Raw genomic sequence first — 10065 nt, 5'->3', positions numbered from 1 at the left:
TTAGAGGCACTTGCTTACAGTCTGCCAGTTTAACTCTCCACCATCCAGGTAAAGCAAGATGCACAAAATGACTGGTGAATGTGTCTGGAGTACATTTCTAGAGCAAGGGGCCCAAGTGGGCCCATTCTCTGTCTGTTTGTCTGTCTGTCTCTCTCTCTCAAATAAATAACAAATGGCTGAAGAGATGGCTTAACAGTTAAGACACTTGCCTGTGAAGCCTAAGGACCCATGTTCAACGATTCAGATCCCACGTAAGGCAGACACACAAAGGTGAGGCACGTGCAAGGTCACACATGCCCACTAGGTGGTACAAGCATCTAGAGTTTGATTGTCATGGCTGAGGCCCTAGCACACCAATTCTCTCTCTCTCTCTTTCTGAAATTAAAATAAAAATAAAAAGGGCTGGAGAGATGGCTTAGCGGTTAAGGTGCATGCCTGCAAAGCCTAAGGATCCTGGTTCGATTCTCCAGGTCCCACGTTAGCCAGATGCACAAGGTGGCACATGCTTCTGGAGTTCATTTGCAGTGGCTGGAGGTCCTGGAGTGCCCATTCTCTCTCTCTCTCCCTGTCTCCAATAAATTAATAAATAAAAATTTAAAAAACTCTTTTTAAAAAAAGGGCTGGAGAAGTAGCTTAAGGTTAAGGGATTTGCCTGGGAAGCCAAAGCGTCCAGGTTCGACTCCCCAGGACCCACGTAAGCCAGATGCACAAAGGGCACATGCATCTGGAGTTCACGGCTAGAGCCCGTGGTGTGCCCGTTCTCCCCCTCTCTGTCTGTCTTCTCTTTCTCTCTGATTGCAAATAAATAAATAAAATTTTTTAATTTTTTTAAATTTATTTATTTGAGAGCGACAGACACAGGGAGAAAGACAGATAGAGGGAGAGAGAGAGAACGGGTGCGCCAGGGCTTCCAGCCTCTGCAAACGAACTCCAGACGCGTGCGCCCCCTTGTGCATCTGGCTAACGTGGGACCTGGGGAACCGAGCCTCGAACCAGGGTCCTTAGGCTTCACAGGCATGCGCTTAACCGCTAAGCCATCTCTCCAGCCCAAAAAAATCTTTAAAAATCAAAAAAACAAAAGAAAGGAGAGAGCAAGCTGAGCAGCAGCATTCACCTCTCTCTGCTTCCTGGGGGATGCCACGTGACCAGCTGTATCACGCCATTCCTGCCACGGAGGACTACACCTTCCGACTGTGAGCCCAGGTAAAGCCTGCTTTCCTTAAGTTCCCAGGTATTTTCACAGCAACGAGAGAAATAACTAATACTGACTACTGAGGACTGGTTTTTCTTTTAATTTTACTTATTTATCCTGAGTGTGGGGGAGAGAATGAGCATGCCCGGGCACCCAGCCATTGCAAACAAACTCTCAACACATGTGCCCCCTTGTGTATCTGGTTTATGTGGGTACTGAGGAATCAAACCTGGGTCCTTACGTCCACTAAGCCATCTCTCCAGCCCTCTTTGGATACTTTTGTTGTGTTTTGTTTGTTGTTTTGAGGTGGGGTCTCGCACTATGTAGTCTCTGGCTGACCTTGTACTCTGGTATTTTATTTTATTTTAGATCGACAGAGAAAGAGAGAATGGATGCACCAGGGCCTCTGGCCACTGCAAACGAACTCCAGATGCATCTGGCTTATGTGGGTACTGGGGAATTGAGCCTTGAACCAGGGTCCTTAGGCTTTACAGGCAAGCATTTAACCACTAAGCCATCTCTTCAGCCCTTGTTTTTTTTTTTTTTTTTTTTGTTATTGTTTATTTTTATTTATTTGAGAGCAATAGACAGAGAGAGAAAGAGGCAGGTAGAGAGAGAGATTGGGTGCACCAGGGCCTGCAGCCACTGCAAACGAGCTCCAGATGCATGCACCCCCTTGTGCATCTGGCTTATGTGGGTCCTGGGGAATCAAGCCTTGAACCGGGGTCCTTAGGCTTCACAGGCAAGCACTTAACTGCTAAGCCATCTCTCCAGCCTTTTTTTTTTTTTTTTGAGGTAGGGTCTCACTCTAGCTCAGGCTGTCCTGGAATTCACTGTGTAGTCTCAGGGTGGCCTTGAAGTCATGGCGATCCTCCTACCTCTGCCTCCCGAGTGCTGGGCATGCACCACCACGCCTGGCTCCTTGTTTGTTTGTTTTTGTTTGTTTTACTATATTTTGTTTGTTTATTTATTTGAGAGAGAGAGAGAGAGGGAGAATGGACGTGCCAGGACCTCCAGCCAATAGAAATGAACTCCAGATGTGTGCGCCCCCTTCTGCATCTGTCTTACTTGGGACCTGGAGAATTGAACCGGGGTCCTTAGGCTTCACAGGCATGTGTCTTAACCGCTAAGCCATCTCTCCAGCCCCCCTTTCATTTTCTTTGTAAAAAAAACTTTTCATAATTATTAAATTATTATATTTATTGAGGGAAGTACAGAGCCAAAGAAAGCCACCCACCTGGCTAGAGATCCCATGTGGAGGGTCTGGGAAAACTGTGGAAAGAAAAGATAGAAAAGAAAGTTCAAGGAGCTCCTGCTACATGGGTAGCTGAAGGAGATCAAGAGCCCACATGGGGGCTGGAGAGATGGCTTAGCGGTTAAGCGCTTGCCTGTGAAGCCTAAGGACCCTGGTTCGAGGCTCGATTCCCCAGGACCCACATTAGCCAGATGCACGAGGGGGCGCACACGTCTAGAGTTCGTTTGCAGTGGCTGGAGGCCCTGGCGAGCCCATTCTCCCTCTCTCTCTATATCTGCCTCTTTCTCTATCACTTTCAAATAAATAAATAAAAATTTTTAAAAAAACAGAGCCCATGTGGGGAGTAAGGGCTAATGGGCTCTCCCAGCTGGGCCTGCCCCCCGAGGAGGAAAAAAAAATCTCACCCGCGGCTGGAAGTTCCCAAGTGGTCAGGCTCTTTAAACTTTTTAAGACTTTTATTGAAAATAATATACATATGATAGGCATGGTGGTAGCAGCCACCTGAAATCCTAGCACTTGGGAAGTAGTGGCAGGATGATCAAGAGTTCAAGGCCATCCTTAGCTACGTGGTGAGTTCGAGGCCAACTGGGCTACAGGAGACCCTGTCTCAGGCAATAACGACAGTTGAATGAGAGAGAAGCACAGCGTTGATGAGCCCCAAGATGACGTAACACGGTGTCTGGAGCTTGGGGACCCCACATTCTCTTCCAGTCTCTGCTCATCAAGTACAAGCACTGCGTTAGTTTTAGTCTTTGTTTCAATTGAATCAAAAAAATAATCCTGGGCTGGAGAGATGGCTTAACAGTTAAGGCATTCGCCTGTGGAGCCTAAGGACCCATGTTTGACTCTCCGGGTCCCACGTAAGCCAGACGCACGGTGATGCAAGCAAGGTCACACGCGCACACAGGGAGGTGATCACACCCGGAGTTTGATTGCAGGGGATGGAGGCCCTGGCATGCTAATTCTCTCCCTCCCCCTCTTGCTCTGCATATAAAAATATCCTGTTGCAAGCTGGGTGTGGTGGAGCACGCCTCTAACCCCAGCACTTGGGAGGCAGAGGTAGGAGAATCACTGTGAGTTCAAGGCCACTCTGAGACTATCCAGTGAATTCCAGGTCAGCCTGAGCTATAGTGAGACCCTACCCCAAAAAAATGAAAAAAAAAAAAATCCTGTCGTGTGCTTTTATTATTTTACCCAAAAGTATGTTTTTGAGGTTCCCCGCCCACCCACCTGCTGCTTGTAGCTGCCAATTGTTGATTTTCCTTGCTGCCTATCTAGCACTCCATTGGATGAGTAGATCATAATTGGTTTTTTTTCAAGGTAGGGTCTCACTGTAGCTCAGGCTGACCTGGAATTCACCATGTAGTCTCAGGCTGGCTTTGAACTCACGGCGATCCTCCCACCTCTGCTTCCCAAGTGCTGGGAATGAAGGTGTGCGCCAGCATGCCTGGTCTAGATCATAATTTCTTTATCCGTTCGATGGTCGATAGGTATTTGGGAGTGTTTCTAGTTTGTGGCTATTGGGAATTGTCCTGCCTGGGACATTCAAGGCTGTGTCTTTTGTGGGGGATGGAAGGGAGCCTAGGAACTCATTTCTTTTGGGAAGTGCAATTTCTGGGTGACAGTATGAATGTAGATTCTGCTGTTAAGAAGAGGAGAAGAGGCTGAAATATGGGTTTTCTTGTGCCGTCCATGTCTCCTTTTGTTTGACCATGCCGGGCAAAAAGCAGATTTTCCAAGTGGCTTTTTTTTTTCTTTCTTTTTTTTTTTTGTGGTAGGGTCTCACTTTATCCCAGGCAGACCTGGAACACACTATGTAGTCTCAGGGTGGCTTCGAACTCATGTTGATCCTCCTATCCCTAGTGCTGGGATTAAAAGCTTGCAAGTGGCTGTTTCGTCTGACCAGCAGGTGGCGCTACTGAGAAGTGATCGGATCTGCAGGGCTGGAACCTCAATGGACGGAGGAAGGAGTTCATCATCATAGCTGGTTGGATTGGGGCTCAGTGGCCACAAGGGATGAGGAAGGACAGCGGAGGAAGAGTTCCAACTCTTGCTTCGAAGTCGTTTTTGCAGCAAACGCCCACGGCAGGGGCTGAAGTAGTGAGCAGAAGGGGAACCAGTTTTCTGCCCCCAGCAAGTCTCGCAGGGGCTGGCTACACAGACAGCCCAAGGGGGCCCCCCAGAGCTATGGCCAGCAAGGGAGCCAGCAGGCACGGGGCCACGCTGCGGGGCGCCCGGGGGGCGGCTGGGGACGCCGCGCTCACGAAGGTCTGAGTCACGGAGCCCCCGTTGCAGAGCCGGCCCTCGCAGCAGGCGCCCTGCAGGTCGATGGCGGTCCAAGGGCTGCTGGTGCCCTCGGTGGTGCAGGCGGGCCGGTGGCAGGTCCTGATGAACACGGGCGTGGAGTAATTGCCTGCGGGGGGCAGGGAGGGTGAGGAGAGGGCAGCTGCTCCTGAGCCCCTCTCAGGGGGGCAGGAACTGCATTCACGCCCCTCCTCCCTCGGACCAGAGCCAGGCCTCCTCCATCGGACTAGAGCCAGGCCTCCTCCCTCGGACCAGAGCAAGGCCTCCTCCATCGGACCAGAGCCAGGCCTCCTCCCTCGGACCAGAGCAAGGCCTCCTCCATCGGACTAGAGCCAGGCCTCCTCCCTCGGACCAGAGCAAGGCCTCCTCCATCGGACTAGAGCCAGGCCTCCTCCCTCGGACCAGAGCCATGCCTCCTCCATCGGACCAGAGCCAGGCCTCCTCCCTCGGACCAGAGCCAGGCCTCCTCCCTCGGACCAGAGCCAGGCCTCCTCCCTCGGACTAGAGGCAGTCCTCCTCCCTCGGACCAGAGCACGCACCGATGGTCATCCGGCCGTTGCCCTGGAAGCAGGCGCTCTGGTCCTGGTGGCACTGGACTCTGCGGGACCTGTCCACGGCGCAGTCCTCGGGGCGCACCCCCAGGCACGCGTAGCACTCGGCGCCGCTCAGCGCGGGCGGGTCGGGCACTGGCCGAGGGAGGGAGCGGAAGGGAAGCCTCGGGGCCTTCCAGGTCCTCCCCGGCCCGCCCGTCCTCCCCGGTCCTCCCCGGCCCGCTTCGTCCTCCCCGGTCCTCCCCGATCCTCCCCGGCCCTCCCGTCCTCTCCGGCCCGCCCATCCTCCCCGGTCCTCCCCAGCCCGCCCGTCCTCCCCGGTCCTCCCCGATCCTCCTCGGCCCTCCCGTTCTCTCCGTCCTCCCTGATCCTCCCCGGCCCGCCCCATCCTCCCAGGCCCGCCCCGATCCTCCCTGGCCCGCCCATCCTCCCCGGTCCTCTCCGGCCCGCCCGTCCTCCCCGGTCCTCCCCAGTCCGCCCGTCCTCTCTGGCCCACTCCGTCCTCCCCGGTCCTCCCCGCCCCGCCCGTCCTCCCGGGTCCTCCCCGATCCTCCCCGGCCCTCCCGTCCTCCCCGGCCCTCCCCGATCCTCTCCGGCCCTCCCGTCCTCCCCGGCCCACCCCGATCCTCCCCGGCCCGCCCGTCCTCCCCGCCCGGCCCCCGCGCACCTCGGCTCAGGTCGGGCACGCTGTCGTGCGTGGAGAGGCCCACGTTGCACAGGTCCGTGGAGCAGCCGCGCACCACCGCGTAGTCGGGCGGCAGCGCCTCCTGGTTGGACAGCATCGGGCCGCTGGTCGGGCCGCTCCAGCATCCCTTCCGGACCATGGTCACCGGGGCGCGGTACCCTGCGGGGCGGGCCGCGGGGGGCTGACTGCGAGCTGGACTCGAGCTTTGGCCTCCCTAACCCGCTCGCCTCCCCCCTCTCCCCTCCTCTCCCTTCCCTCTCTCCTTCCTTCTCTCTCCGTCTTTTACTTTTCTTTATTAATTTTTTTATGTTTTATTTATTTGACAGAGAGAGAAAAAAAATGGATCCACCAGGGCCTCCAGCCACTGGAAACGACGTGCGCCCCCTTGTGAATCTGGCTAACGTGGGTCCTGGGGAATCAAACCTGGGTCCTTTGGCAAACGCCTTAACCACTAAGCCATCTCTCCAGTCCCTCCCCCCTTCCCCCCCCCTCTCTCTATGCCAGGCTGGCCTAACACTTGCCATTATGTAGCCAAGACCCTCCTACCTCCTGAGTGCTGGGATTAAAGGCATGCACCACCACACCCAGCTCCCCCTCCCCCGCCGTTATTTTGAGGCAGGGTCTCACTCTAGCCCAAGCTGACCTGGAACTATCTCGTTCCCCTCTCGCTCCTCTCCTCCCCTTGCTCTCTGGAGGCCACTACTCCTGAGAGCTGGGGTTACTGAGGTGTGCCACCGCACCCTCCTCCTCTGGCTGCCTCCTCCTCCTCTGCCATCTTCCCCTCCCTTCCGTTCCTCTCTCTCAACCAGTCATTACCCTTCCCTCCCTCTCTTTTTTTAATATATATATATAGTATTTTTTTTTAAATTTTATAGGTAGGGTCTCACTCTAACCCAGGATGTCCTGGAATTCGCTACCTAGTCTCAGGGTGGCCTCGAACTCACTGCGATCCTCCTACCTCTGCCTCCCGAGTGCTGGGACTAAAGGTGTGCGCCACCACGCCGGGATCTCTAATTCCTCACCTTGTCCTTGACCCCTCCTCCCTTCTCCTGATGCATAGCGCTGTCACTTTCATGTCCCTTCCAGCCCCTCACCAGTGTCCAGCGTCAGAACAACCTCAGAGCAGCCCTGGGGGCAGGAGACACTGGGAAGCTTCAGGGCACTGAGGTCGAAGGGCCCAAAGTAGGTGTGCTCGAAGCTGTAACATCGCAGGGCCTGGGAGCCTAGGAGAGGAAGGGGGGGGGGCTGTCAGTGTCAGCAGGGCAGCCTGTGATGGGACTAGAGCCTCCACCCTGCGTGGGACAGCCGCTCGCCCCTGCTCTGTGACCCCCTGAGGGAACAGGGTCTGCTTCCTCTGAGCCCGTCCCCAGCAGTTCTGCGGCCCTGCCCAGCCACCACCTCACTGTTTCCCAATGCGAGCTGTTCTCCAGCTTCTTGCTGGACCTGAAAATCCTCTGTGATGGGCTGGGGAAATGGCTTAGTGGTTAAGGCGTTCGACTGCAAAGCCTAACGACCCTGGTTCGATACCCCAGGACCCATGTAAGCCAGATGCACAAGGGGGCACATGCTCTTGGAGTTCCTTTGCAGTGGCCAGAGGTCCTGGTGCACCCATTGTCTCTTTCTCTCTATCTGCCTCTTCCCTTCTCTCAAATAAATAAATAAATATATTTTTAAATCCTTTGTGATTAGATGAAGGAGGAGGAGGAAGTGATCCAACTCCTGCTCTGCCCTCCCTGTCCCACCTAGGACTGAGAGACCACCTGCAGAAGATAACCACTCCATGACAGATAGAGTGAATGGACACACACGCACACACACTCACAGGCAGCCCACCAATGGCATAAGTGTAAAATACCTCCGTTGACACATGTTCCTGCACACCTCACAATACTTCACTGGGCGTGATGGCGCACGCCTTTAATCCCAGCACTTGGGAGGCAGAGGTAAGAGGATTGCCATGAGTTCGAGGCCACCCTGAGCCTGCAGAGTTAATTCCAGGTCAGCATGGGCTAGAGCGAGACCCTGCCTCGAAAAACAAAACAAAACAACAAATACTGATCTTCATGAATGCAGCCATGTAAGGGCTCTCTGTGCATGCATACAAGCATCCGCCTGGGTCCTCCAGGATAAACATGCCATGCCTAGATCCCGCAGAGCCATGCCATTCCAGAGGCATGCTTTCCAGGCAGTATGAGTCTGTGTGTGTCATAGCAGTAACAATGGGTCAGAGAAACACGGGGGGGGGGGGTAGTCAGAGAGTTGGGGAGTGGACAGAGAGAGACACACGCGCGCACACACAAAGACATATGTACAAATAAAACTAGAAGGTGGGCTGGAGAGATGGCTCAGTGGTTAAAGGTGCTTGCATGCAAAAATCTTGAGGGCCCAGGTTTGATTCCTCAGGATCCACACAAAACCAAATGCACAAGGTGTTGCATACATCTGGAGTTCGTTTGCAGTGGCTGAAAGCCCTGGTGTACCCATTCTCTCCCTATCTCTCTCTACGTTTCTCTCAAGTAAATAAAACAAACTTTTTTTTAAAAAGCCTTAAAAATAAAATAAAAACTAGCCAGGCATGGTGGCGCAAGCCTTTAATCCCAGCACTCGGGAGGCAGAGGTAGGAGGATCTCCATGAGTTTGAGGCCACCCTGAGACTACATAGTGAATTCCAGGAGAGCCTCAAAAAACCAAAAAAAAAAAAAAAAAAAAAAAGAAAGAAAAGGAACAAAATAACCTAGAAGGTTCAGTGGCTTGGACCTTTAATCCCAGCACTTGAGAGACTAAAAATGGGAGGATCACTAACCTGGGCTAGTGTGAGACCCTGCCTCTTCAAAACAAAGTGGGGAGGGACAAGAGACACAATTATTTAAAGCAAGAAATACATGAACATGAAAACATTAAAATATAAAGCCTACCCAGGCGTGGTGGCGCACATCTTTAGTCCCAGCACTGGGGAGGCAGAGGTAGGAGGGTCGCTGTGAGTTCGAGGCCACCCTGAGACTACATGGTGCATTCCAGGTCAGCCTGGGCCAAATATGAACAAGGGGTGGGAAAGGAGCACAAGTGGCCGGAGGACAGACACTGGAGAAAACGAAGCATGTGGGGAGAACAGAGGAGAAGGGAAAAGAAGTAGACATGCTCTCAACCCTGTGTCCCACCCAGCCTGGGCCCAGGGGAGAGTCACCAGCCCTCCTCCCCCAGACCCAGGGGTCCAGGCCCAGCCCTCCTCCCTCAGACCCGGGGGTCCAGACGCAGCCCCCCTCCCTCAGACCCGGGGGTCCAGACCCAGGCCTCCTCCCTCAGACCCAGGGGTCCAGACCCAGCCCTCCTCCCTCAGACCCAGGGGTCCAGACCCAGCCCTCCTCCCTCAGACCCGGGGGTCCAGACCCAGCCCTCCTCCCTCAGACCCAGGGGTCCAGGCCCAGCCCTCCTCCCTCAGACCCGGGGGTCCAGACCCAGCCCTCCTCCCTCAGACCCGGGGGTCCAGACGCAGCCCTCCTCCCTCAGACCCAGGGGTGCAGACCCAGCCCCCCTCCTGCTGTCCTCGGGGTGGGTACCTGTCAGGCAGAGCACCGTCGCAAGCAGGCAGAGCAGACCGGCCCCGGGGGTGCCCATTGCCAGCGTGTGGAGTGGAGCAGTGACGCCCAGGACAGCTCCCAGGCTCTGGCTCGCCGTCTGGCTGGTTCTCCCTGATGATCCCAGGCATCCCAGCCACCTGGCCTGGCCAGGGTTCCTCCCCACACCCTCCCTCACGTGGGCTGTCTCCTCCTAGGTAAATCATGGTGGGGCCAGGGCGAGTTTCGATCGCTGAAAGAGGAGGGGCGGGGTCCCCGCCTCCTGTGTCCTCAGTAAGAACCTCTAACCTTAATTGCGGGGTGGTTTCTATTTTGCCAGCTCCTTCCACCCTCCCCTACATCCTGTTCCCATCTAAGTTTGATCCCTCAATTTTTGCCTTCTCTCTCTCTCTCTCTCTTTCAACCCAGCATGAGGCACACAGATATGAGCCCCTCCCTACAGTCTTTCTTTTTAAATTAATCGTTATTTATTTGACAGAGAAACAGGGGAGAGAGAGAGAGAA

The 10065-nt window shown here is 54.6% G+C and overlaps 1 protein-coding gene across 1 annotated transcript; it reads right to left on the bottom strand.

The window, feature by feature from the left end:
* Positions 1 to 4600: 4600 nt before the first annotated feature.
* Positions 4601 to 9602, bottom strand: Lypd5 (LY6/PLAUR domain containing 5). Its single transcript, XM_045134187.1, has 5 exons — positions 9545 to 9602; positions 7082 to 7210; positions 5970 to 6146; positions 5291 to 5437; positions 4601 to 4860 (listed from the first exon to the last, which is right to left on the bottom strand). Exons 1-5 carry the CDS (start codon positions 9600 to 9602, stop codon positions 4601 to 4603), a joined length of 771 nt encoding a protein of 256 aa, XP_044990122.1.
* Positions 9603 to 10065: the final 463 nt, after the last annotated feature.

Source organism: Jaculus jaculus, chromosome 14 (assembly GCF_020740685.1).
Source record: "Jaculus jaculus isolate mJacJac1 chromosome 14, mJacJac1.mat.Y.cur, whole genome shotgun sequence".
Taxonomy (NCBI): Eukaryota; Metazoa; Chordata; class Mammalia; order Rodentia; family Dipodidae; genus Jaculus; species Jaculus jaculus.
Note: the sequence above shows the minus strand (reverse complement) of the source record. Positions and strands in the feature narration are given on the sequence as shown.

Bases quoted from the DNA above. Each gene is read 5' to 3' on its own strand.
- Lypd5 (XM_045134187.1), bottom strand. From the start codon at position 9,602: ATGGGCACCCCCGGGGCCGGTCTGCTCTGCCTGCTTGCGACGGTGCTC. The intron at 5,438-5,969 runs GTGCGCGGGGGC...TCCCTCGGCCAG, and splicing joins CGTGCCCGACCTGAGCCGAG to TGCCCGACCCGCCCGCGCTG. The intron at 4,861-5,290 runs GTGCGTGCTCTG...TGCCCCCCGCAG, and splicing joins CAACGGCCGGATGACCATCG to GCAATTACTCCACGCCCGTG.